This window comes from Crocodylus porosus, unplaced genomic scaffold (genome assembly GCF_001723895.1).
Source record: "Crocodylus porosus isolate Cpor-Errol unplaced genomic scaffold, CroPor_comp1, whole genome shotgun sequence".
Lineage (NCBI taxonomy): Eukaryota > Metazoa > Chordata > Crocodylia > Crocodylidae > Crocodylus > Crocodylus porosus.
Genome location: NW_017728926.1, coordinates 13,975,296 through 14,003,249, shown reverse-complemented (window position 1 = coordinate 14,003,249; position 27,954 = coordinate 13,975,296). Strand labels below are relative to the sequence as shown.

The window sequence follows — 27,954 nt, the reverse complement described above, 5'->3', positions numbered from 1 at the left end:
CTGCCTAATTTTGTTGCAATGTATTTCTGGAAAAAATAATCTTCTGACAGTGACTGTAGCATCACAACAACTTGAAAAAGCTGGAAAGATAAGAAGGAGTGAAAAACACTGAGCCTGGTTTTGATCTCAGCGTGGTATAAATGAGGGGGGTCTGTCCTCTGACATCAATGGAGTTAGACTGATGTGAGATCAGTATGAGATCTCATGTATATTTTGTGCCCCAGCCTACCTTATGCAATGAGAATACATGACCCCAGTACAATGCATCTCACCCATAGATCTCAAAGCACTTTTAAAAAGGCAACGAAGTATTGAGATCCCCATTTTACAGACAAGGAAACTGTGGCACAGAGAGGTGAAGTGACTTGCCAAAGGTCACACAGCTGGTCACCGGCAAAGAATGATTCCTTATCTTGCACCCTATCCACTAGACCATGCTACCCCTCTAATCTTGCACCCTATCCATGCTGACCATGTGACCATGCTACCCCTCTATTAGACAAATAAAATTCCAGTTTCATCTACGTGAGCACTAGCACGCTATTTAGATACAAAAGGTTTGGGGTGATTGCCATACAAGTCAGTTCACATTAACTGTACAAGGCAAAATCATAGAAAACAAAAGGAAAAGGAAAAGGAAAAGCTTTATAGAACTAATACCAATTTTACAGCAGTTAAACAGACGCTACTTCTTGTCAGATCCGATTGTTCTGCAATAGAATACAGTCTTTAGGCTGTGTTTTTCTTGTTTATTTATTATTATTTTAAGCCTTCATGGCTTTTCTATATACTATTTTCAATATGTATGTTTTTAAAAAAAATATTTCCTTTACAAATTTGTTAAAAATAAACTTGTCCTAAAAAGCTGTCCGGCACTATTCCAAAAAGCTCTTGTAACAAATGTTCATTTTCTTCTTTTTTTTTTTTTTAACAAAAACATCTACCCTCCTGTAAATAAAATCAAGTTTTGACAAGAACTACAATACAGCCAGAATTGTAGATTTGAGGGCCGGATTCTACTCTTGCTTCATTGTTGTTCATTAAGAGAACACCACTGACTTCAATTGTCATCACTCTGGATTTATACCACAGTGACTGAGCAAAATATAGCCCTTAGTATTTCAAAATGATTCATACCCTGATTCTGCAGGTAAGTCTTTAAGCCTGGGTGAAGTAAATGAGGAGGGGTCCACATGGATCAGCTTGAAGGATCTGGTTGGCCAGCATTCATAATTGATTATGTTATCTTGCCACAGTGGGAAAGCTCTCCTCATATCTAACCCCAGATCCATGTAAGGCATTTTTTAATAATTTATTTAATACTAATTAGTCGGAGAACAAATTATTTGAAGTATATCCTTTGAGAAACATGAGCCCCTTTGGCTGAACAAACTCCATGGCAATCTCTGCTTTACAGAAACATAATGTGATCCTATATCCAGTGAAAAGGCTGTTAGGATCATTGCTTTGTAATAGGGATGGACAAGAGAAACCCCAGATATGAGTATATTCTTGCTCCCCATTCATCAAAGCAATCTTATTCAGGGCAGTAGGTAAGCAGGCGCTTATCTTAAAGCATATCATTAAATTCTAGTGATGTGAATAAGGCTTCAGCACATCCCGACTCAAGGATTTTAGGCTGAAAAATGATCCAGAGAAAATTTTACACTTGGCTTCATCTCCAATAATGTATATATTCAAGGGCAAGCTCTCTAATAATGTGTGTATTCAACACAGATCCTATTTTTCCTCCTCTACTTTCTAAAAGCAAACCACAGTATTAAGTCTGAATATTTTAATTGCTCTTTTTGTATTTCCTAATGGGACATGCTTATATTCATACTTCAAACCCACTTGTAATGAGGCATGCATTGAGCTCCATAATTCAGACTCAGATCAACCCAGATTGCCAACTCCACAGAGACTGGGGCATTTTAGCTCAGGAGAAGGGACCAATTTTTGAAATGCAAAGCAGCTCTCCATGTTTGGGGCTGTTCAGTTCCCCCATTTTGCTTCATCTTGTGTCTCTTTGTAACAAACATGGGTATCATGAAATTCTGGTTATGCAGAAGCACAATGAAAGCACCAGAGTATTTCAATGCATTACTATTCCAGTCGCTATTTCTATTCAATGCTGCCAAGAATTCTAGTTGGAGTGACCCCCTGTTTATAGTAGTCAAGTTATTCAGGTGAGTAATGAAAGCCAGCATTGTCCTGGGCTTGAATGATATGGTAGAATAAAGATACTGAGATCCAGCATTAGTAAACAAGGATTGTCTTTGCCTCATTGCATCAAAAAGCACAGAAGAATGTTATCATTTGTATTTGTACATGGCCAAATGTACTGGGTGGGTAGCTGCTCTACAGCAGCCAGTGATTGAAAGGTTCCCTTTGTCGTTAAGACCTAGAACAATATTGGCTTACGTAAAACATTTATTTGCTTCAGTGAAGCCCAAAATCAGTGTCACTGGCTGAAGGGTGAATATTTATATCCAGAAAATGCTAGCCTTCTGTTACTACTCTGTCAAGATCTATGGACTATTTTGACTGAACTTTGTCATTCTGCAAGTTGAAGAGTTTACCAGAATGTCCCTTTTACCTAGTCCTAGTGAGGAAGGTATATGATTGCTTTTGTATTTCCAACTCAAAGCCCTGCAATAGAGTGGATCCTTTCTGGAGTGTAGTTACAACAAACTAGTAAGCACTTATAGCCATTCAAGAAGGCAATCTAAAGGCTGTCAGAAGTTAGTTTTTCTTAAAAAACATGACTTCTCTCCACATCCTTTCCATGTCCTCTTCCCTTCAACTTTGAATGCAAAGACTGAGTAAACATCACAGAAATGTCCAGCTTCATGGTCTCTTGGTTAGAAAGAGAAGTCCAGCCGCAATGTTCTCAGAAGTGCATTGTGCTTTCCGCCATTGACTTGGTTGGGCCATTATTAATTTGTTGGATTTAGTTCACATATTTAAAGAGCTTCCATTTCTTCTTATTTCTTTTATTTTCCCATTATTAACATAAAAAGAACATAGACAATATTCAGCCCTCGCTTTCTTCATCGTCTTCATCCTCACCCTCTTTATTAGGAGCACATCTTTGGAAGCAATGCACCAATGCTGCCAAGAAGAAGCTTGATAGAATAGCAGCAATGGAGACTGCAACTCCAGAGAAAATGATGATAAAAAGGTCTGTTAATGATAAATTAAATTTGCATTCACTGAAGCTGACATCAGATAATTCATTCAGAAAGATTCTTCTATTTTCCACAGGCAGGGAACACTGGATTTCTTGAAGACCTGCAAAGAAAAAGAGAAGACATCAGAAGAACACTGGCCAACTACGCAGCTGAGGAAATTAGTAGCAAGATCACTCTAATGTTCTCAAGTTTGTAGTCAGCTTAATTAGATAATTCCCAAAACTAATATCATCTGATGGCTGGGATATGGTCTAATTCAGATAAGTTTAGGATAACTCAAACTACTTCCCAGTGGACAAAAAAGCAATAGTCAATGTCTATTGACAAACTCCGCAGAGATGGCAAGGACTGGATGGATCCGTTATTGTTTTATCTTTCTCTTCTAGGCCAGGTTTGAGACATACTAGAGGGTCAGTGTAGGGAAGTTTGCCACTGTAAAAAAGTACTGGGTTTCAGTCTTCAGGCTATGTGTATTGGGCATGTTTCGTGATTACTATGTTCACCATCAGAAATAAAATGAACATTTTCTTAAATGCAGTCCTCACAACCTGGATCATGGTAATGATGTTCATGTACCGTAATACAATATTGTTATCTAGAGCAGTGGTTCTCAAACTTTTTTGTACAAGGGCCCATTTGCAAACATTGATGGCCAGTCCTGACCCAGCGCCCCTCATTCCTGACCTGCTGCCCCCCACCCCCAGGATGGGGGGGCCATGGGGATCCCAAGCAGTCCCTTGCAGGCTGGAGCTCTGCCATCCTGCAAAGGAAGAGCCACAGTTTCCCATGTTTTTCTCATCTAAAGGAGAATCCAGTTTTAAAGTTTGTTGATCCATTTTTAAAGTTTGTTCCTGTCCCTTCATATATTCTTGCAACCCACTTTTGGGTCATAAATTCATATATTATAGAGTCAGAAGGTACCAAATGGATCATCATGTCCAACTGCCTGCCCCGGCAGGAAAGAGGACTGAGGTTGGACAACCCCAGGTCGAGAAATGCTGATCTAGAGGAAGAAACAGGTTTTTTTTTTCCCCCTTTATGAAACAATCCCAACCAGGAATGAATTCCCTTTGAGTACAAATCACATCTGTGCAGAGAGGCTGCACATCTAGATCTGACCCATAGTTCTTGTCCTAGGAGAGGCAGCTGCACACCTTTCTACCTTCCCTTCTACCTCATCAAGGATAAAAACATGACAAGGTTTTTCCTTATGATCAAAACAATAGCTTAGGTTTAACTGGTGCTTGTTTAACTCTGTGATCTGCTTTTACCTTCTCCTCATGCTCTGTTATAAGAGATGCAGCTCAGCTGATATTATTCCTGCATGCATTATTGAAGAATGCATAAAGCTGGGCAAAAGCGTCAGGTATTTATAGTGAAAGCAAGAAATCTAAATTCAGAAAGTAATGCAAATATATTTGGACACTAACAGCCAGGATACAGCAGTAAAAGAAATTGGTCTCCCCCAGCAAAGTAAGTAGAAGATGGTGAATATTTTAATGGGGCCAAGGAAGGGTGTGGATGAAGCAAAAGGCAGAGTGAGTGAACTCGTCAGGGCCCGTAGCATGACAGGTTCTACTTGGCTATTGAAGATATGAATGTAAGGAGGAAATACGAGAAATGAGTATTAATGACCTGAGATCTATAGCTGGTCTATTCAATATGCATTTCCCTTTGTCTGATGCTGAACACAGGAGGGCTAGAAAGGAAACTGGCCTTTCAGTTTTTGATTCTGCCTTACAGAGATGGATGCTTTTCTGGTGCAATACTGTGCTCCTGCATCAACATAGCCTCACGTTGTTAAGGGCACTATGATGATATGGTTTCTCCTGTGGCTGGGAATCCCTAGTTCATGTAAATAATATCTAGCTTTTCCTTTGTGCTGGTCTTGAGTGGTTGGCATTAGTAATCTAGGGCAAGACTCAGAGAGGTGCTTTACACACCTCCAACTTTGGCACCACAATGGCCAGAATGTAGGTCAGTAACAGGCTGATACAAGGAAATATTGATTGCTATTAATGAGGCACTTTCAAAGGTCAATTTACAATGAATGGAGAGAGTTTTGCACCTCAAACACCCAGGGCATGTCTACTAGATATGCACTTTCATAAACATTAGTTTATTTTAATGTGCATAAAAGGCTCATGTAAAAAAAAAGACTTTTTATTGAATGTGCATTGAAGTATGCTAATGCATATTAAACATCAATTTAAAAAGTTTGTGCTTTAGTTAATGTGCGTTGTCCAGGCTTCATGCACATTTTCCTTGTACCTCATAATAGAGGTACTAGATGTAATGTGCATTAACTAAAGCACATTAATGCATGTGTAGAAATGCCCCTAATCTTCTGTACTCCTCTGGGACAATGCAGGCAACAAAAACCAGAGCTGGCGAACTAGAGAAAAAGCATTTTTGGGCTGTGGGACAGCCATAAATGGATGGGTGGCAGCCTAGTGCTGGCCAACAGGAAAAGCTGAATTCAGGGGGCTTGCTCCACTACCAGCCCTCTCTGGAGCTTAGAGTGTGGCACATTTGGCATTGCCACCTGCTCTAAATTGAGAATACAGTCATCTTGTAAGGGTACGCACCTAACTGAACAGAACTCACTCTGCTTAAAAGGCATGGCTAGACTGTGGTGCCCAACTTCTGTACAATGGGGAGAGCCCTTGAACAGAAAACAGGAGACCTGGATTCTAGACCCTCCCTGGATTTGCCAAGGGAAGGGATGGAGTCAGACCCATGACATCTCCCACTTCCTACAGGAGACCCCCAACCAGCAGGCTCTGCTAGCTTTCTGCACAAGAGAAAATGCTGTAATTGTTTTGCTGGAAACAGGTCGTGGCTCCTTTTGGCCAGAAGACTTTGAGTGGCAGAACCCTGCAGTCTTCTTTTCAAAGCTAAGACACTGTGCAGCCAGGGGTGTAAGAGCCAGGGGCAGGAGGGAGAGCAAACAAAAAGGATCCTGCATATAGCTTAGTGGTTAGTGCACAGCCCTGAGGGAGTCTGACTGTGGCTCAGTCGGCTAAATTCCACCTAAATCCCAGTTTGAGTGCCTAGGCTGGTTCTTTGGAATTGACTTCTTGATATGATCGACTATCTGGATCTAGCCCTGCTGTTACATGCTAGCTACCCACTTTGAAGGTAGTAGGGAAGGAGTTAGGTTAGCGTACATCACGGGCTTATTTTTCACATTTTTTCAATTTTTTTTTTTTTAAAGAAATGTTTTATGTTCCAAGCCAAATCAGCCCAATCAAGTCCAAATCCCTGAGTCAGTGCCAAACCTTAAGTGGCCCTACAACTGGCAAACATCTTCCACCCCCACCAGGCGCTTCAGATATTGCCAGTGTCTTTTGGCAGGCATCCTGTGTGCAGGCCCAAGCCTGGAGGCTTGGGGTTCAGATGCCCTCAAGTTTCTCCTGCCTTCAGCCATATGGCTGCAGGAGAAAGCTAGGGAGGAGCCTCCTACTTCCATAAAATGGGTTTTAAGTCCCAATACCTCGGCGGGTACTAAACCACTCCAGAAGAACTGTTATCCTGGAGAGGACTTAAGGAAAACTTCCTTCATGGACCCAGATACAGATCCTATAATGTTAGGACTTTGCTGTGGGAAATAGTGACTAAAAAAACTCAGCCTGGCAACAGCTAGTTCTTCCATGTGTTGGTGCCTTTGCGGCTCTCCTCTTCCCTCTCCTCCACTACACAATACACAGCTGCCATCACAAGAGGATAGCAGGCATCTTGCCCACAGTTCTCCAGCAAAAGAAGAGTCTGAGTCATTTTCTCAAGGCAAAATGCCACCTGAAATATGTGCCTCACGTTTCTCTTGAGCCTGGGGTGCTGTAGGAATGTGTGCTGGAAGCCTATGCAGGCTGCCTGGCTTTTTGTACCTTTTAAAACCGTTCTGTCTGCATGGTTGAGGAGGGTGAGGAAGTTCTTGACATCTTCACAAAATTGGAGCTGTCCTGTATTCACTGCACACATAAAGGTTTCCTTAAAGCTTGGGCGCACAGGCTGGCAGATTGGGACACCCAGGGAATGGGAGGAAGGTGGAACTGAATTATAATGTCTGTGGCTGCGGAGGACAGCCAGGGAATTTATGGGGTAATGTGCTGCCATTTCACAGCTCATGGTGGAGGTTTCTCTACGCCCCAGCCTACCGCAGAGATCTCCATAATGCACAGCCTGTTTCCTAGATCTGTGCTTTGGGTCAGTGACAAACTTCAGAGAAACATCCCACATGGTAACAATAAGAGTGAAAAGTAAAACAAGAATATAAGGACTTCTGCTCCCCCAAAATCCCTTGCAAAAAAAAACCAGGAGCAAGAGAAAATGTAGAGGTCATGGCTGTGAAAGACTCATATTGCTCCCTTTCTCTTCTGTTAGATTGCAAAGCAAGGAGTGGGGTTTTTTTAAATAAAAACATTGTAATTTATAGAGGCCACTGCCAATTTTCAACTGACAAAAAGAGGGAAAGAGTTGTGATGCAACACCACCTGGATCTACTTCCGCCTCCTAGAAATATCTGCCGTTTCTGCAGTTGAGCGGATCTCAGATTGGCCTCCTCGGTCATCTACAGACTCACGGATGGCTTTCCTATTTACTGGAAGACTCATCCTCATATTACGGGTCTGCCATCACCACCGACTAGTTTGTCACAAACAGGTATTTTTGTTATAAATCAGGAATACAAAGCAACTATATTATGTCTTTGTGGGGTGCCTGCTAGGCTCGTTTCCACATAGCCACCTAGTCTTCTGTACTCCTCTGGACAACGCAGCCAACAAAATCCAGGCCTGGAGAACTAAAAGGAAAGCCTTCTTGGGCGGTGGAATGTCCTAGCAGAAGGGATTAGATGCTTTTGCTAATGAACTTCTAGCAGAAGGAGAAGGCTTTATTATTATTAGTAAAAATGAGCACATACACTGACAAACTACTACTTATCTAGTTTCCTAGATTCCTACACCCTGAGAAAGCCAACCAGCAGAAATCTACTATGATCTCTTTACGCTCATTTAATTTACCTTTATGATCTCTTTACACTCATTAAATGCTTAGGCTATATGGGGCCAGCTTTCCCGGCGTATCAAGCATACAGGGTGCTGAGGAGTACTGAAAATCTGACCCCAGCTGCGGGCAGTGAACACGTGAATGGTGCTAAACAGAGAGCCCTAAATGGAGCCAGGATGGACCCAGGGTTTAGCATCTGCCAAGGTTCTCCAAGAGTCTGAAACCACTTCTTTGATCAGCACAGTTGTCTTTCCAAGAGCGTTATGCTCTTCCATAACTTAGAAGTTTTCAAAATTCACTCTAAATGATTCATTTCCTTCATCCCCCACCTATAAAGTCTTTATATCCCCTTAGCACAAGTGGGAAACTGGAGGCAGGAAAAAGGTAAGCGCTTGCCACCTACAGTGAGTTAATGGATAATAATGGACACAGAACCCAATGGCCCCGAATCCCACAGCACCCTGCAGTCAATGGTACCTTGAAATGAATTGTCTTTTGCTCTAGGGATTTGCAGGAAGGGCCTCATCTATTGTGAGTTTATTTTTCTTTTTGTCCAAAAAAACCTGCAGTTCCTGTTCACCTGCTTTTCAGGAACTTCCTTCCTGATGGGTCATGTTCTGAAAAATATATATTGTCAGGGTGCTTTAGTCACCCTACATCCCAGGATGAAATGCAACAGTGACATAAAAGGACCTGACTAGCCCAACGGCGCTGAAAGAAAAGTCAGGATCTCAGCCGCTGAACCTTTTAGAAAAGCCTGTCTTTTAAAATTTCCTGGCTGATGCATCACACCGGGTTGAAAGATTCAAGTCGTGAATCATAAAGTGACGAGTCAGGAAATGAGAAAGGCAAAAGAAAGATTTGTTCTGAGGGAGACAGAACGTCCCCAGATAGCACTGTCTTTTCACAGGGTACAGCCACACAGAGCAAAGGGATGTCAGGCGGAGACCTGCTGCCAATGTGCCGTATCCATGCATGCGGGGTGGAGGAAAGCAGCCTAGTTGTGTCAGCGCAGCTCTGTGCGTGTGCCGGGACGTTGTCTCAGGTCAGCCTCTGTAAAGTCAATTAGTGTCCGGTTCAGAACATATTCATGCATGTGTCGCATCCCACAAATGCAGCTATACTGTGTCCAGTCTGAAGCAGAGCATTCATGGAGCAAGTACGGTGCGGTTCAGCATGCCTTGCACCATAGAGACATACAAATAGCGGCACATGGTTTAAAGCACTAGGAATCCATGCCATGGTGCATTTCATTGCAAATTCAAAGCTAGTCCTGTTTTGCCTTCCTTATTGTGGCAAAAGGGAATGACTTCCAGAGCAAATCAGCTGCTGAGTTCCTTTAATGGAAGCCTCATTGCCATACTTGAAGCCTAGCTGGCCAGCTTGCTGGGTTAGCCCAAGGCTCGGCTTCTTTCCCCATGTGCTGATGGTAGCTCAGGCCAAATCAAAATTCACTTTTAAATGTGAATTAATATTAAAAGATAACTGTCTCTCCACTAGTATGTATTAGGGCCTGATCTTGCATGGTGCTCAGTTCCTACCGTTTACAGTCCTTGCCCCTGCTCCCGGGGCTGTGGGAGGTCACACTCACAACCACGAACAACGGGGTGGGGAGCTCAGCTCCCTCCCCTCTGGTATTCAGAACAAAATCGCAAACTATTGCTGGCAGATCCAGCATGTCTGCTTTGTTTTCTGAAGATCCTGAGGTTTTCCCCTGATGATGATGATGATTAGAAGAGAGGCAGGGATAAGTGAATCGGCAAAGGTATCAATTGTGAAGTACACTTTTGGGTTGCTAGACACGACTCCCCAAGGACTTGATCTTAGACCACCAGATCACACCCAATCCACCAACAAGCCGTCAAAATAGCAACAACCCATGGAAAGTCTTTATATAGACTAGAGTTGAAACAGGGACAAAGATACCAGAGGCAGCATATCCAATTCCCCAAGGCCATCTAGTTCTCTTATGATTTATTTAATACAATTTGTACACTAGAAATAATGAAGTGCTAGCTGCTCTCTGCTTCTAAAGCATTAACTATGTGTAAAAGTTTAAAAAAACATGGGAACATAATTAGGAGCCAGAAGTGAATCAGGGTAGCATATTGCAAATCAGAATTAACTGGAAGACATTAGCTATGGGGAAGAGATCACTGCAATGTTGTGGCAGAAATTTCTGCTCCCAGGGGATGTGGGATCTGTGGAAAGGTTTTTCAGCTAAGCACGGCTGAGAAAATAATCGTTGTGGAGGTGGGAATTTGCAAATATTCAAAAGAGGAAAGAAAATGTGAGTCTAAATGTGATGGCGAGACTGCGAGCCCTCCCACTTTACATGCATAAGAACGTAACATACAGACATCAGAACTGCCATTTACTGGGTCAGACCATGGGTCCATCGTGCCCAGTGTCACACAGTGGCAGAGCAGGGAGGCTGAAAAGGAGAGTCAGCTGGGTGGGACCAGGGGTTTTTCCCCTGTTCCTCTCCCACTTGCAGCCTCAAAGGATTTAAGGTCCAGGAAGTTCTGATTCAGCGGCTGTACCCCTATGCCCCATGCTCCATAGCTTCTCACGCACCTTTCCTCCAAGAATTTGTCCAATCCCTTTTTACAGGCACAGATACTTCTGATGAGCAGCGCTTTTAAGATCAGGTAGTTGAAAAGACAATCGAACTGAAACTCCCCCGGCAGCAGAGTGCAAGCACTTTAAATCTATGCCCTGTTTACATTCAGTTGGGCTTCAATACAATTCCAGTGCAAATGAGCTGTCAGCTGGTGGTCTGCCCGGAAGCACAATTTCATCCATGGGATGAAATTCTACACTTACTCTCATTTATCATCATCATCATCATCATATATAGCAAGCAGGCAAAAAACATGTCATGCGAATTTGGCATTATGGTAAATAGCCCTGTAATAAAGAAAGCTGCTATTTTCTTGTGTGCCCGAGGGATACTCAGCAGACGTCCAAAGGAGAGATGCAAGAAGTGACTTTAACCCCACCAGGTGCCTCTCAAACCTGGATTATTTTGGTTGCCAGTGAAAGCCAGTCATCATTTCCCAATTTTTCTATTAGAAAATGTGATCTTGCACTCAAAAATCTTTTGGTGCAAATGTTCCAATTTTGACAAAATCCTACTTAAACAAATAAGAAATCTCAATACTATTTCAACACTTCCGAAGAGGAACACACCAGTTTTTGTTTCAAATCAGCTTCCATTTGAAAAAGGATATAGTGTTAAACACTTTGATAAAACCAGATGCGGATATTAAATGTCATCAATGTGGATTTTCAAAAAAAAGTATTATTTCAAGAGACGCTTCCAGTCTGGTTCCAAATAGCTTTTAAAAATCAGAATACCCTGAAATTTAGTTTTCATGCCAGTCTGCTCCTCAGCTTCATTTAGAGCAATTTACACTGTCTGCGGCTGCCCTTCCAGCCACAAATCAACCTGGCATACAGACAGCCTGGCCACTCTTCCCGGACCAGAAGGTCTCATAGAAGGACTCTGCCAGTGGTCAGATCCCCGACAGCTTTCGATGTCTGTTCCATGCAGGAGTGGTGCAAAGCAGCTTTACTGCACACAAGCATCAGAAAGAAAATATATGCTGCGCTTTCTCCCACCATGTGAAAGAAAAAAGAAAAAAAATAAGAGCAAAAGGCTGAGGGAGATCAGGTGAGATGGCGGAAAGTGTTATTGTTCTGAAAAGCAGCATTTCCGCAGGTCTTGCAGCAAGTCTACGCTGCTTATTTCCTGAGCCTGGGTGCACCCTAGAGAAGCATCCGTGCCCCCTCAGTCCTGCTTTTCACGTGCCAAATCCTGGGCATCAGACAATGTAGTCACTTGAGTGACCGAATGGGCACAGCTGAGAGCAAGCGGGAGCAGTGCTAGGTATACATTTGGCAGAGCTACCATTGCTTCACTTGTAGGACCTGCTGCATGTGGGGCAGGGCATACTTTTTGGTTGCCCTCCTGGCTCAGCACAGGTGCGATGCAAACATGCCCTTTGTCCCTGGGAATAGCTCAGCCTCATGCTGTGCACATAACATGCAAGCAAGGCAAAATGTGAAGCAGGGAGAAGGACTAGGGCCCAATCCTGAAAAACCTATGGCTAGAGCAGGGGTGTTACTAATATTGGTGAGAAGCAGGGTGCAGCTCTGGTCTGTTCCCCAAGTGACATTCACAGTTTACACGTCACTTCGGGAAGCAAAGGCTGCAAATAGAGGAGAGTCTGCTTTGCAGCAAGCTGCAGAAGAGTAGATCCTGCTGCGAGAATCAGAGGACGCCGTAGCGAGGTGGAGCCCAATTACAACACAAGCAAACAAGGCTCCTCTGCAGATTCCCACCCTGGGTCTGGAAATCTAGGTCACACTTTCAGGCGAGCCAGAGTACATTGGAATTTTCTATTTCCTTTATTTTCTGACGTAACAATGTGCAAGTTTTTGCAGGGCTCTTAATCATGGGAACAAATAGGTGGCAATGGGCAAAGCAGGACCTCAGATCAAAGAGAAGCTGGCACAGAGGCCTAGCTAGCTTCCACCCACTCTGCATACGCACCTTCTTCTGTGTGCAACGGGAAGGAAAAAAACTCCACAGGGTGCTAAAATTGTGCTGGCAGTAACCAGGCCATGCTCAATGGCAATAGGAGCCAGTGGGTGAGAGGCTATTTATGGTCCCGTTCACATTAGTGGATTGTGGATGTTGCAGGCTGTTGCAAAGCCTCTGAATGTCACTCAGAGTTTCCTTCAAGAGACCTTTTGACTTCAAGGGGCCTTTTGTTTGTAGCTGGAGCAAAAAAAATAGCCATGTCTCTAATGACACATGGGGCTTCTCCCACCAAAGCTAACACAGCTGCCTCAGCAGTGATTGCCGAGAGGTAATGAGCCTTACACGAAGATGTAAAGGAATTGATTTTCTTCATACATCTCCCTAAATTCCTGTTTTAGATCGGCATTGCACACAATGCTGTTTCATCGCCACAACGCTGTTCTTGGAGAAGGCCCCGTCTTATATCAGCTAGATCTACCCCCTATCCTGCTCTACTACATGGAGGTCATGCAGGGTGAAAGGGGATCTGTGGATGAAGGCAAGGCAGGGGATCTTGCTGCAGAGTGGTCAGCATTAATTACAATCATTATTTTGCTGCCAGGTACGACGCTGGACAGCATGACTTCCCAGCAGCTCTCTCCCTGTCCAACCTGCTAAGGTCAGAAGACAGAAGGATGGTGTCTTATAAGCTGAGCTCCCAGCCTGTGAACACGTCTTGGTCACTCAAATAAGCTTTGTGCTTCCCTGATTAATCTATATTACATCACAGATAACAGGCAAGCTCTTTTCAGCCAGACTCCTGCCCAGTGGCAGCTGCACAAAGGCCATTTTGGAGCGCCCTGCCCTGGGTACAAGGCAGTAGCATAACTAGGATGGGATGATTGGGAAGCAATCCCACGCCAACTTGGCGTGGGGGAAGAAGTCATTGCTGCTTCCATATGTGGCAGCTGCTTTCGGTGCCCAGTCATGCCATCACACCTCTAGTACAAGGGGCAGAGTTAATCTTGAGCTGCAGCTGCTTCATATCATCTTAAATAGTGGGAAGCAGCCACATGGCTCTCCTCATCCCCACAGCAGAGAAGCCTCCCAGTACAGGATCAGCGCCATCAGCTCTGCGCTGCCTCCATGGGGGCCCCTCCATCCTCCAGATACAAGCCTGTGGGGGAAAACCTGAGGAGGAAAGGGGCATAAACCTCTGGGATTATGAACTCTTGTTGCTATGGGCCAAGATGGAAATGAGAGAAGTCCTAAGGATTTCCCTACCTTGTGCGAAATGCTGCTCCAGCCCCAGACAACCCCTGACTGGAGAAGATGGCAACCTGACTCTTCCAGGCACCAGGACAAGTCTATCCTAGGACCTCTCTAGGCTCCCCCGACTGGTTGAATCTATAAGCCCGCTCATCACTATCCCCCCCACCCCCACCCGGGGTGATGGCTGCAGTACAACACACCCCTAGACACCTAGACTGCACCATTTCCTACGCATTCGTTATTCGTGGTGCCGTTGAAATAACAAAGCACATTTGATAATTGAGAAGATCAGGATACCACAGCTAATCTGACTAGTGTGGTTATGTAACCTAAAGCGCCAGCTTTACATATGGGTCATGAAGACTCAACTCTTCTGTGACAAGGTATGGGGGGGGAAGGCTGGTGGTGGGGAAAACAGGACCTTCTCTAGTAAGACGAGCGTTGCTGGTTCATTCCCCAGTGCACTGTAATCCCTGCCAGAAGACAAGCTGTACTGAGTTGGTAGTATTGGTCTAGGGATGCTCACCAGAAAAGTGTATACTTTGCACCTGCAGCAATCTTCTCACGCTAAGAAACAGCACCGAACAGATCCCGGTTACATTTGGCTCCATCACAGAAACAGCATCCGCATAGACAGGCACAACTGACAAAGTAGCTGGTCAGCAATCATAGGCGCTATTTAAGATTTTAGCAATTTTACTACTTGGACTAGTAGATTTTGCTTCAAGAAGAAAACATACCCTGACTCTTAGGCACACTCGCCAACTAACGAGACAAGTTGGAGAAACCTAGCGCTTGGGTGGAGCCTCTCCTGAAAATGCCAGTACCTTAAGAAAACCATCCTATAAAGTATACTAGACAAATTAGGCATTCTGTAGTTTGACTTCTTATTCTCTTCATTTGTTTTGAACTATCCTATTCAGTTGCATAGAGCAGTGGGTGCCAACCTTGGTACCTATACCCTACCTGGCAGCCCTGGGGAAGTTCTAGATCTTGGCTCGCGCTCATTAATGACTACGGCAAAACAATAGAACAAATCTTGCATTGCAAAGAACGTAGAAAGACCGTAGCAGGCCGAAGTGGTCTTCCCACTGTGGATTCCTATTTGAAATTTATGGGCATAATCTTGTGAGTCCTACGTGGGTGTTTGCACTGCTAACGTTGCATGGTGTCCCACCCCTTTAAAAGCCACCCTGGATGAGGATCACTGGCAGACAGACTTCTGTTCCTCCCAAATATTTTTTTCTGTACGGCACAGTTAATCTCAAGTGGTCCTCCAAAAGACGCTCATATACAAATATCTACCACCACTTTTGCTGGCTGCCAGTTAACACCAGACATATAGCAGCAGTACTGTACAGCAGATACAAACTGTCCATTGAATACTGAACATAGTTGTAAAAAGGAGGCTAAAATCATTGCAAACATTGCACTGAGCTCTGTTTTCACTACCCCTGGGTTTGCTACCTTGTAGAAGCTGGTATTAGGAGCATTTGAATATTCTTCTCCAATTTTTCTGGAAAAATAAAATGAATATCTGCCCCCAGGGTGACATTTTAGCTGTTCTCTGAAGTTACAAAATGAAGTTTATAAAGCCTTTATAAAGTTTAAGTGGATCATGTTATCCCTTGGATAGTATTCTGCCTCCACTTATATTTCCCTGTCTTCTACTTAAATACAGTCGCAAATGTCTTAGCTGTACTAATAAAGCAGTGAGAGAGACATCAGCTTTGGAGAGATGGAATTTCATGAGAAACCTGCCTGCAGCTACCAATAAATAAGAAAAAAAGGAAAAAAAAGAAAGAAATCAAAATCTGAGCACCTAAAAAAGCCAGCTTAATTCTTTCTTTCTTTCTTAAAAAAAAAAAAAGATGCAAGAACCCATAATTCTCCTTGACTTCAGTTTGCCTCAGATTAGGGCCGAAAGTACTTCACTATCTAAATAGGGGCTTAGGGGCTTGTTTTTGAAAACGCTGGCCTAAGTGGATTTGTGAAGGAGAAATTACCAAAGTTGTCCTGACAGCCTTAGGAAAAAGGAAGAGGCTAGTGAAAACCAGCACCTGTCAGATTGTTTTACAGCAAGACAATCAGGATTCACTGTTTTTACAAACTGGTGCAGGGGGCACGCACTTCTTTTTGAAGGAACGGCTTCTGCAACAGCCTAAAAGCTGCTGAATGGGCAAGATGTACTGGAGCTTTTCATTCTTTTCCTGGCTCCTGTTACGTTCTGCGCTAGCAACATGTCTGCACATTCAGTGACGCCGGATGAAGAGCTGTGCTGGGGCAATGTCTCAGGGCTCTTCCAGGGTGAGTCTGGTTTAATCCTGACACCCACTGTTAAGGCTGCTCAGTGTGTACCATGGAAACATGGATCGGTGCTTAATATGAGGAAGGGAGGACTGCACATGAAGGCTGACAGTTTCTCTGATCTTCTACCTAAGTAAAAGGTTAAATGAAACTTGTGCCTTTCTTTATGACACGCTTTGAAATGAACACTCACTGTTTTCAAGGAGTTCATTAGGACCACTGATGTCAGCATGGCCAGTCTGGCCCTTGGCTGCAAGAATCTACAAGGAAATTGAATTAAAACAACCTCAATGCGGTTGTCTCGTGATCCTTTGGGCTAAGGACAGAAATTACACCTAAACCGGTGTAAGTGTTCGGAAACCTGCTCAAATCTGTAATACAACAAAAGTTCAATGCACATAAACCACTTTCAAAATGTCCAAAACTAGTTTAAGATAAACCTGGATGGTTTCAGACTTAACTGACTTAGGTTAAATCAGTTTATTGAACTTCTGTCCCAGACCCCCTCCAGATTCAAGTTCATTTACAGTCTTCCAGCATACCAGGATGCTTTGCACCTCCCCTGCAAACCCCCTCCTCCCCCACCGCATGGTGAGCAGAATAGCCTTGGCCCAACCTGCCTGCCCCAGCTGAGCAGGGGGGCATACTTCAGCACCCCCCAGCTTCTGGCCTGGGTCACTGCAGGCATGGACAGCATTTCCAAAATCAATAGTGAATGTCTGTTCACATGCTTATCGGTTCAATCCACAGGTGACTGGTGCCTCCTGAGACCCCAGCAGCCAATCACTGACCAGACCAGTGGCAAAACTGGAAGAGCACTTCTGCTGGCACTTCCAGTTTCATGGCTGGTGCTTCCAAGGGGTGCACGGACGATCTCAGCAGGTGCACATGCCATATGCGTCGCCAGCGGTTCAATCTACACAGCCAAAACTAAGCTGCAAAGACTGAATTGATTCAGCCTTGGGCTTTTTGACTGTCTGTACATAGCCTTGATAACCTTCATTCCTGTTTACCAAACCATCAGCATCAAGCTGCTGTCTCCCTTGCTCCAGTGACATTGTTCCATCCCTAGAATCCGACTTCAGCTTCCTGCATCCCATTCAGGGACCTCCCTCCACAAAGCTGCCTACAATGTCATCCTCCCTACTAATTTTTTTCTTCTCCCTTTCTCATTGCCACTTTCCTTTCAAAACTTTTTCTGCAGATCATTTTTATCTATCCATCTTATCACGGAAGTCCTGATGACAGCTCAGCTGGCTATATATCTGCAGCAACATGAACCTAATACTTTAGAGTTTATTAAGGTCAAGTGCCATTCCTGCACATGCAAAAGAGCAACAGCTGATTCAACAAGTGCCTGGCAAAGGAGATGTGGACATGGCTCCAGCTGTAACTTTTGTGTTTTCACATGGGATCTCCAGCCATCAATGGCATTCCTTCCAACAACTGTCAGAGGGAACCAGAGAGCTCAGATTCTCCTATTACCTCAACTTAGGAGACACTCCTCTCCCTCAGCCATGTAAATGCTAATCCTATTGATTTCCTACATCTATAACCATCATGCTACAATCTGTCAGGAACTCGGTGACTGACCGACATCGTGGGCCTCTTAAAAATATGATCAACCCATATTGTTTTGCTAGTAGCCCCTCTCAGACACTGGTTTCTGTTAAAGTGATGCAAGCATCATATAGCTCCATAGCTGGAACGTTTTAATAAATAAGACTTTGAAACTTTTTGTTCCTCTAAATTTGGGAAGGCCCTTCATTGGAACATGTATTACCTAACAACAGGATGATAATGACCCTGTTGTTGTCACTACTTTTAAATGGTAGAATGGCTGCTCTTTGCAATACTGTTACATCATAGTGGCTTTCTGACCCTCACTGGGAAAGCTTTTCCTAAGACACAAAATGAGAGAGAGTGTAAAAGGAGGGCAAGATGATGGAAAGGAGACACCATAGTCACACTTCAAGAACTACTTAAACTCTAATTAAAAGCAATGTTAAAAATGCATTAGCCATTAGCAAACAAGGTCATGCTCACAGCTACCTAAAGCATGTCCATGGAAGGTATAAAACAGAAACAGAGAGCTCTACAAAGAACTTAAATTAATATGGCCACCACAGGCTACTTGAATTCTGCCCAGTACCGGCAGACACTCGTTTAAGACAGGGGGAAGTCAGGAGTGTACTAGAGTAGATTTTTCTTATACAACTGTACAACTTACACTGTACCACCATACAACTTACTATTATAAGAGAGTGTCCTTGCCCCAAGTTTTATCCCCAGAAATCTGCTCAGGTTTAAGGACTAAAATTGCAAACTTAGACCCCAAACTGCAATCCTTCAGCAGGTGCTTTTGAAAGCAGCAAGTTGTAGGATAAGACTGGAATTTGAAATAATAGCAGTGGGAGAACAAAATTAAGAAGTGTAGGCAAGAGGCAATATGTGCATTTTCAGCTGAGATGGGACAGGAGACAGACAGCAGATGAGGTCTGGGAAAACAGGAAGGCTGTTTCAGATAGCACAGCAGCTGGGTTGTATTTTTATGGCATTAGTAGCCCTGCCTGAAGCAGCAAATACTAGAAGTATCAGGAAATAAGCTTTTGGATGAATTCCTGGTGCCACTGAATGCAATGGCCACACTACTTTTGGCTTTGGTGGGTCTGTAATTTCCCCTTGTATTCTTAAGATCTCTTCTACACCTCTAGCAGACTTGGATGGTTGGAACACAGATCCCAAAGTTTTGCAAATCCATTCTCCAAACATGCTGGCATTTATTCAGCATTAACTCACACTTCCTAACAGCACAATTCTTACATTGCATCTCCCAAGTTCCCTGGAAAATTTCTAGTGTATGCTCTTCCTCTCACTTTTGATAAATCGGTTTAACCCTCAAATTCCCGGTCTCTCATCCTTCAAAGATAGGATACTACTTGTTTCAGAGCATGGGTGCCTCTGTGTGTGTGTGTGTGTGTGTGTGTGTGTGTGTGTGTGTGTGTGTGTGTGTGTACATGGAGGGGGATGTTCAGCAGAACTGTTATGTACAGAAGCACATTGCAGAATAAAATTCTTTGTTATCTTTAGCATCTGGCCCCTTGCAATGCGCAGCAGATATCTCAGTGGTTCTGCATTTCATAGAATGCATTTTACCTCCATGCAGATAACTTGAAGAAAGCTTAAATACCAGGGTGAATTTTGCCTGTAGTTTGGAAAGCACTTTTTAGATTCTTTCAAGAAGAAAAACCTGCTATACAACACCATTCATTTATTTTTAAACAAGACTTCAGTTCCTTTGACAATTTGATTCATTGACTGGAGAAATTCCAATGGCAAAATGTACATTTGGTTTTGAAGCATGATAGAAATTCAAGATTTTTTTTTAACCTTTTCACAATGTTGGAAGAGCAATCAACAGCCTTCAGCTTGAAGCACAAACCTTTATATGCAGCTTCTGTTACAAGTCTGTTTGCAATGTAGTATGTGAGAAGCAACACTTACTGCCACGGGATGCTTTATTTAAGATATGGGTTGGATGAATAAATGCTGGGAGCTGTAAAATGACTCAAATCCCAGCTGGTTATATGAAGCAACAGAGCTGGATGTGCAAAAAGCAGCACAGCTGGGGAAAAGCTTCCCAATCAAACAGTTGGAGACAGGTCAGCACTGACTGCAAGTTTACAGACTTTCTACCTTAAATAAGAATTCAGGGAAAATGGACACGGGTTTTGCAAAATGCCATGGGTTGAATTATTGTTAAGACACGGGCCACCAATTAATCCAGACATCTGGATTGTACAAGTAGAGGGTTTGGGGGATGAATTGTTCTAGGGTATAAACTGCATATATGGTGACTACAATCTGTGTATTTTGTTTTTGTTAAATCCTATACATCAGGCATTTGGCTTGTATAATTAAAATCCAAGGCAGCTGGATCAGGATCCCACTTACTGAAGCACCAAAGTTCAGAGACAGAGTAGCTGGTGGGCTAAATAAATGGTTCCAGTTGGAGTCACTCTTCATTTCATGGAAGAAGCAGAGCCCATTAAAATGAGACTCCTGAAATGCTCTTTAAGTGCATGATCAAGAGAAATTTACAGTCTGAAGCCATACTGATGTTTCTCCTTCCCAGCCTCTCCTTCCTTTCTCTCTACCAGCTCTAACCTTTAAAAGGGTTACCATACTCCACAGTCACATCTGAAAGCTGCAGTCCTAGGTCTAGAATCTCTCACTAGTGCAAGTTAGTCCTGCTGGCGTTACACTAGCTACTAAACATCAGGAGTGTATCCTCTTCCTATCCTGGCAGGCCTTCTCCTCTCCCAGTCCACCATATCACACCTCAAGCTAGTTTTGAGCCTAGCAGAGATGTCCACTACATTAGCCAAAGCTTTACACCATCTTTGCAATGCTTTGTGGCCAACACTGTTGCACAAAATGTTGTAGGTCACAGACAATTCAGTTCCTCCTGCACCCTGCAGATTTCACCTGGATTTCAATGTGTTCCCTTTCCGCCAGACCTGAACGTTAAATGTAAGGTATCTGGTGGTTTCAAGCTTGAGACTTTATAGAACTATCCCTTGACAGCCCGCATTGCTAAGTCACAGCCTGTTCTCAGTGACCCTTAGGTAGATGTAATCACCAACCATTCTAGCTTTCCCCATTAAGACACACCAGCAAGTGCAAACAGTGGAGTTGCTACCGAACCAGATAGGGAACGTGTGCTGCAGAATTCATTCTTTTATTTTGAACCCTGGAAGTTCACCCTGCCTCTTCCACTTTTACACTGCCTCCAGGCATAATGTTGGCTGCCCTACTTCTCTTGACATGCTCAAAGCAAGAACACTTTTATGTGTCTCCAGACATCCAGAAGCATATCACAAAGCCAATTAGTCTGAATGCCAAATATCCCGGTGGAGTGCAGTTTTTCCTGCTACCCTGCAGAGTTGTTTCCGGCTGTAATGCTATCAGAGAAGTTAATCAGAATGTGGCTTTGACAACCAGACACATGATAGAGCATCTGATGTCAAATGCCTAGCACTTAGCATTGTTACTTACACTGTGAAAAGCAGGTGGAAAATGCTGCTAAATCAGAATAGTGACATGCTATTTTTATACCTACATTGCCTAAGAAAGTGATAGAGTGATGTTGCCGCCGTGACAGTAAAAAATCCTCTCCTCTCCCATAAGGAAGTGATGGCACAAGTTGAAAAGCACTGGAGAATCATGTCCAGTCTCCCTCAAGAGTCACGAAGCAATGCTCCCACTTTGCGGCTCAGGTTTTTCTTGCACATCCTTAAATAAGGTCTTTATACTTTAACTGACGAGACAACAAGTGCATCTATCTACATGTGCATTAATGTGCTTTAGTTAATATGCATTAAACCTAGTATCGCCATTGTGAGGTACTAGGAAATTGCACATTAGCTTGTCTTAATGCGCATTAACTAAAGAGCACATTTTAAGTGATGCTTAATGTCCATTGAAATAGGCTAATATGCATTAAAGTGCATGGGTAGATGCACCCAGGCTGTACTTTTAAGGGTATTTGAGTCCTGATCCTGCAAGCCCTTCTGCTTACATGCTGTCACGAGTAAAGCTATAACCCTTTGTTTGCAGGATTGAGGTATAGGGATGGGGGGAAACAACTGCAAAAAGAACCAGTTTGAACTTCTGCCCAAAGATAAATCAAAGTGAATCTTCGGAGGCTTGGAAGAAACTAGTGAATACTTTTAGTTACTTGGCCAGCATTTCTGTTTCCTTGATTCACCTGGGCATTAAAGCAGTCCCAATCAGATATTGTCAGAGGGCATACCCTGCCGGGATGATAACAGGAAGCACTGGAAATGCTATGAGAAATCTGGATCTCTTGGGATTTCCAGGCCAAACAAGCTTGGAGTTGAAACGAGTGTAGAAAATAGGCATAAGAGCAATTCCAGGTGAGAGGAGAAAGGAGGCAACTCTGCTGAAAAAGGATGGGACAGGACACCCGCTGGGGTTGAGGGCACAAGGCCTGACCAGAATTGGTTTGGAGATGAGGGCAAGATAGGTCAGAATGACTGGGGAAGTCCTGGGTCAGAAAAAGAGGTGGGAGAACCCAGCACTTTCTAACAGGGAAAGGTTTAGGGAGCAAAGATTAAATGCAGCTCAGACAAGATCTTGGGATGCAGGTTCAGCTGGGAAGCTGGGGTGGGGGAGAGGGATAATAGGTGGTGTCTGGGCTTGAATGTAGGGGGAAAATGGACCTGGGTTTGACTCAGAGACAGCAGAAGAGATCCCAGGTGAGCCCATTTTCAACTAAGAAACAAACCAAAATTGGGCTTGATAGGGGAAGAAGGGTTAAGGTGTGACTTAAACATGGAGAAAGAGCCGGGGCAAAGTGGGGCTTATCGAGTGGTTATATAACGCCCCCCTCCCCCCTCCATACACACACTCCTTTTTTTTTTTGAAAATCAGTTGTTCCCCAAAACAACATCCTTTTGTTAAAGCAGAGGGTACATAAAGCACAGATAAAGCCAGCCAAGGGCAGGGACATAAGCTATTACAACCTCACTGGTGATCATGAGAAGAAAAAAAAAATGAAGCTACTGAAATTGGTTTCTTAGCTCACATTGCCTTTTCCTTCCTCTGCCTCTGCCAATGCAGGCAACACAGTGGAGCTGTTTGGATGATGGGGCCCCACCACATCCTCTTCCTCCAGTCCTCAAGCCCCAGTCTTTTATCATCCCAGCCCCTTCCCTAATCAAACACAGTCCTACTCAGACACAGACCCTGCAGCTCCCATCTCACAAAGGGTGTGACTTCATGCACCGAGAGCTGCTCTGTGACCTCCCATGCTCCCGGCAGCTTGCCTTTCACTGCCAGCTGGGTGGCTCAGTGGCAAAAGTTTATGACCTGGTGCTTGTAGGGAGCCATGAACTGTGCTGTGATCTCCAACTAAAGCTTGTCAGATTAAGAGGAGAGTTGAGGAGGGCGTGTCGAAGCCTGCACGTGACAGTCTTAATACTATTTCAGTGCATGCCAGTCCAAGCCCCCAGACCGCGTCCCCTGCACTTTGGGGTGTTCCAGAACCAAACTGCCTGCAGATCCAAATTTTGTAGCTTGAGCCAATGTCTAAATTGGCTTCTCAGACTATAAATGATGTTATTTTCATGAGCGACATCAGCAGCTAACCTGATGACAGAGATCTGTATGCTGCCTACCAAAAGCAAATAACCCCAAGGAAAGGATCAACCACAGTGGTTTAAAATAGGGAGCGTGGACTGAAGCTTCCTGTGCTGTTTTATAGATGAGCAAGGCAGAGTCAAATCATTTCTCTCAGTGTGCTGGCACAAAATGTTCATCCCTTAAAGGGGCTTATTAGAAGAAATCTATTTATTCACCTGAAAGAAGCCAAAGTCTGGAAGAGAATCAGCATTGGCTCACCCCATGTGAAAAGGCTCCTTTTCTCCCTGATTAGTGCCCAAGCCAAAATCATGCATTATTAGGTCCTACATTTTGCGGGGGGAGGGGCAGGTACGAGTGTTGTTGCTATAAGAAACCAGCTTTGTTTTACTAGACTTACTGGTGTCAAACATGTAATTGTGGATGGACCAAAACCCACAATTTGGGTCACTGCAGGCAACACACCTAGACAGATAATCTGACCCACAGGACCAGCACGTGCGTGCATGCACGCACACACACGCACACACGCACACGCACACCCCCCCCCGCCTTTTAGCTTTACCTTTCTGAAGCTTGGATGCATTCTCCTGTATCCAGCTGAAGAGGTTGGCAAAGTCACAGTCGCAGACCCAAGGGTTGCCCTCCAGGCGTATAGTCCGAAGAGATGGAAGAGCTTCCAGGGCAGCCACGCTGAGGGTCTGCAAGTTATTGTCATTCAGCTCTAGCACTTGGAGCTGCTCCAGGTTCTCAAAAGCAGCCTCATCAACATCCACCAGATTATTGTTCCCGAGGCTTAATTTGATCAGCTTTTCTGCCGACCTGAATATCCCGGCATCGAGCTGCGTTAAATTATTGTAGCTTAAGTCTAAAAAAACCAGCTTTGTGGAGCTGCTGAAAGTCCCCTCTTCTATGGAGGTGATGGAATTATTGCTGAAGTCCAAGTAGACCAGATCTCCATAAAAGATAAAGAAATCAGACGGTATATCCTGAATGTTGTTATCAGCTATGAGAAGTTTCCGTACATCCAGGGGAAACGGGCTAGGGACCCTGGGGAGTCCTTGATCTCTGCAGTCGATAGTGTGGTAGTCCATACAGCTACACACAGGAGGGCAGAAGTGCCCCAGGGGTAAGAAGAGCAGGCAGACAAAGAGAGGAGGTGGCAGAAGGAAGAAGGGACAGCATGGCCACATCGTCAAGGATCTGAAATCTTTGAGGATGAGCACCACTGCTAGGAGAAAGACATTTTGCTCAGCTGAGTAGCAATGCCTGGTACTTGTGTGTGTGGTTGTATCCAAGAGATCACATATCATCATAGATCAGATAGCAGCAGACTTGTGCGGGGGGGAGGGAGAGTGGGATGGAGGGAGAGAGGGAGGGAGGTAAGTGTGAGGATTTACGCTGTCAGGGAATTGAAATAGCGTAGAGCACAGGGGACAGAGGAAGGACTGGGCAAATACACGGCCTTTTACAGACTCCTTTGTTCTTTTTCTTTTCTTTTTTTTTGCAGGTTAAAGAAGCAAAGAGCCTGTCTTTTGCTGGAATTGGCAGCAAAGGCACAGAGCGATCGGAGCTCCCCCGCAGCTCTGCCAGCAACAGTTTATGTTTAAGCAGCCGTTCAGGTAATACGTCCTGATGCCGTCAGGTGTTTTATTTCCTCCCACGGCATGGTGCGTTCCTGCTTCTGAGTGGTCAGCACCCAAAAGGTGGGCAGGCAGGGGGAGGGAGCTAGCCTGCTCCTGCTGTAGGGAGCTGAGCTATTCATTTCGTCGTTCCCCATTGTGCACATCCTTGCAGCACACAGATTTGTGGCCTGGACAGCCCTGAAGGGCTAATGGCATAAATAGCACAACTCCAGTGAGAGCAACAGGAACTGGATGCCTAAATACCTCTGAGACACTTTCCTCAAACTCCAAAGGAAGCTAGCAACAAATGACCTAAATCCATATATATGATCACAGTCATGGTTACCCAAGACAGGGTGCAAATGTGTCCTTCCCTCTAAATTGGTCCTTGCTTGGCATGTGTTCAGAGCTAAATCTAGCATCTCAGCCTGCGCGCCTTGTTCCATACCCTTCGCTTTACAGAAAAAAAAGCCTTCTCCCTAATGGATGGCTTCTTGTGGTATGCTATTTTAGACTGAGAGTCCTGCATTTTCACATCACCGTTAAGAAAGATGGGGCAATCCTGACCAGCTGGGCTCAACAATGTTGCATGGTAGTTTTGCTTTGGCTTTGGTGCCTGGGACAGCAGATGGATTATACCATTGCACAAACTTCCAGGAGAAGCATGTTTTACTTCACTCGCTGCTGCGATAGCGGAGCACAGAGGAGGAGGGCGATGAGAGCCCAGAGGAGGTAGGGAGCCGAGGGGGAATTAATTTTTGCCATGCAGATGCTCTAAGCTAGGGGAGCCTGTGTGAATGGAGTGACAATGCGGCTGCAAACCTGTGCCCTCCTCCCAGGCAAGGGGGATAAGTAGGGAGCCAGTATAGGCAGTTCTGTGCCAACCCACGCATTGCCCCTGGCACTAGCAGCGTGCTGGGGGCAGGAAGGAGAGACAGAGAATAGCATAGCTAGGACTTTCTAACACCAGTCACTATCCCCTGGGAGCATAATAACCTAAAGAAGGCAGTAGTGTCACAATTATAGCATCCCTCAGAGCTGTTCTGGCCTCCACTAGGGCTATATTGGGCTCAGCTGTCCAAGGACAGGAGAGGTTTAAGACAGCTCCCCTGTCCTTACTCATCATCAAATGAATAAGCAAAGGGAAAGCTGGCTGCAAAAGCCATGTTACATAAAGAGCCCCTTCTGGTCTGGAAACCAACCATCCATCAGCTGCACAAAGGAGCTACCACTGATATTCCTCATGCAGAATAAAAGGCTGTTAACCTTTAATGGCCCAGTCCTGCAGACACTCACTACTGGGGCATGCTCCTGTAAGGAGCTGCAGGTACTTAGCACCTCTCAGTATTTAGCCAAAACTTGAATCAGAAGCTGCTTTCCTATCTGCTTCAGGTAAAAAAGGCAGGCCCGGTGGGAATTCAAGAATGCTCTGAGAATGCCCTGTATTAATAGTGCCTTTAACTTATGACTGTGATTCTGCATCATTTCCCGGAGGTCTGGGAGAACAGACTTGATGAGCCAGGAGTTCCCTTCCAGTCCCCTTGTTACAAAGACCCAGAATTGGGGTCATAAAGCTTTATATTCAGAGATGGCTCCGTACTGTTATGTATGGGAAACGGATAGAGAATCCTGCCTTGCCAGAGGTCCCTGGCCGTGTTACTAATAGAGGCAACAAGAGAACTCAGATCTGCCCCCAACCCCGGGGCTCTAACCACAGCCCCTTGCCCTGAAAGGACTCCCCTCCTGTAGAGTAAATCACGAGTATCCTTTACCTTGCAAGGAGAGTGCTGTGAGCAGGTACAAATGCCCCCAGTGTGATAGTTTGCACTCCTGACACACACCGTGGAGTTTCTGCAAAGAGCCTCAAGGCACATTTTATGTCTGAAATGTCACAGACAGGAAGGTAGAAGCCTAGCGGCTGCAGTCAGCACGGTGCCAGGTGTAGTGCAATGACGTTGAATACAGGCCCCAAAGAGCTGACAGCCAAACAAAGCTATGTGCAGAAGAAAGACATGATTGCACACAACAACACTGCCCCTCAGCTGCCCAAAACCAATTGTAGCATGTCCCCCCGCCGCCTGTCTCCCTGCTGTAGTCTACAGCCTTTCCTGTATTATTCTCCATTTGAGCCAGTTTCCTCTTGACCTGCTTTTCTGTCTGACATTTCTGTGTCTGTCTGTTCTGCTACACCGCTCAGCTCTTCCTGTGGCTTTTGCTGATTTGTGCCTCTCTTCTCTCCCTCTCAGTATAGAAAGTCTTTCCCCTCCTTTTAAAATTTCAGTCATTGTAAATATTTTAAAACGTCCAAAACATTTCAGACGCTCCTGGTAGAACAGGGAAGAAATGAAGCAGAATCATCTGTCTAATGAGACACAAAGGCACAGTCACTGGCTGGGTACTTTATTTCTATCATATAGACAAAATGCTATTAAAATAGTGAGTACAATCAGCTTTTTAAGGATATAGCACCCTCTTGTGCCCTAAAGGACAGTGGTCATTCCATAAATAGCTTATAATCTCCAAGTACACCTAGAAGCAATGTCATTGTGCTTTCCCTGCTTTGGGTCTCCTTTCTTCCCCTTCCAACATCCTTCAAAACACACACACCTCAAAATGGAGCTACAGGATTTAATTCATGGTGTATCCCTTTTGACTGGCCACGTTTGAGGTCCTACTTTCAGAGTGGCACATACTGAAATCTCTGTGCTGTCCCCAGGTAATCCTTCTTGCTGTCTGACTGATATGCAGGTAGTGGATTGTGCTTCCTGATACATGTAGAAAGGGGGATGCAATGAGCAGATGTCTTCTGTGTGATACAATTAATGGGCCTCTGAAAGTGCTCTACCGCTGGGCCGTG

At 44.4% G+C, this 27,954-nt stretch overlaps 1 protein-coding gene across 1 annotated transcript; it reads right to left on the bottom strand.

Moving 5' to 3' along the window:
- Nucleotides 1-1,307: 1,307 nt before the first annotated feature.
- Nucleotides 1,308-26,234, bottom strand: LRRC38 (leucine rich repeat containing 38). The gene is made up of 2 exons (XM_019541543.1): nucleotides 24,038-26,234; nucleotides 1,308-3,294 (listed from the first exon to the last, which is right to left on the bottom strand). The coding sequence occupies exons 1-2, from the start codon at nucleotides 24,786-24,788 to the stop codon at nucleotides 3,038-3,040; spliced, it is 1,008 nt and encodes a 335-aa protein (XP_019397088.1). The 5' UTR covers nucleotides 24,789-26,234; the 3' UTR covers nucleotides 1,308-3,037.
- Between the last annotated feature and the right edge of the window lie 1,720 nt (nucleotides 26,235-27,954).

Bases quoted from the DNA above. Each gene is read 5' to 3' on its own strand.
- LRRC38 (XM_019541543.1), bottom strand. From the start codon at position 24,788: ATGATGATATGTGATCTCTTGGATACAACCACACACACAAGTACCAGG. The intron at 3,295-24,037 runs GTAAAGCTAAAA...TTTTCTTTGCAG, and splicing joins TGCATCCAAGCTTCAGAAAG to GTCTTCAAGAAATCCAGTGT.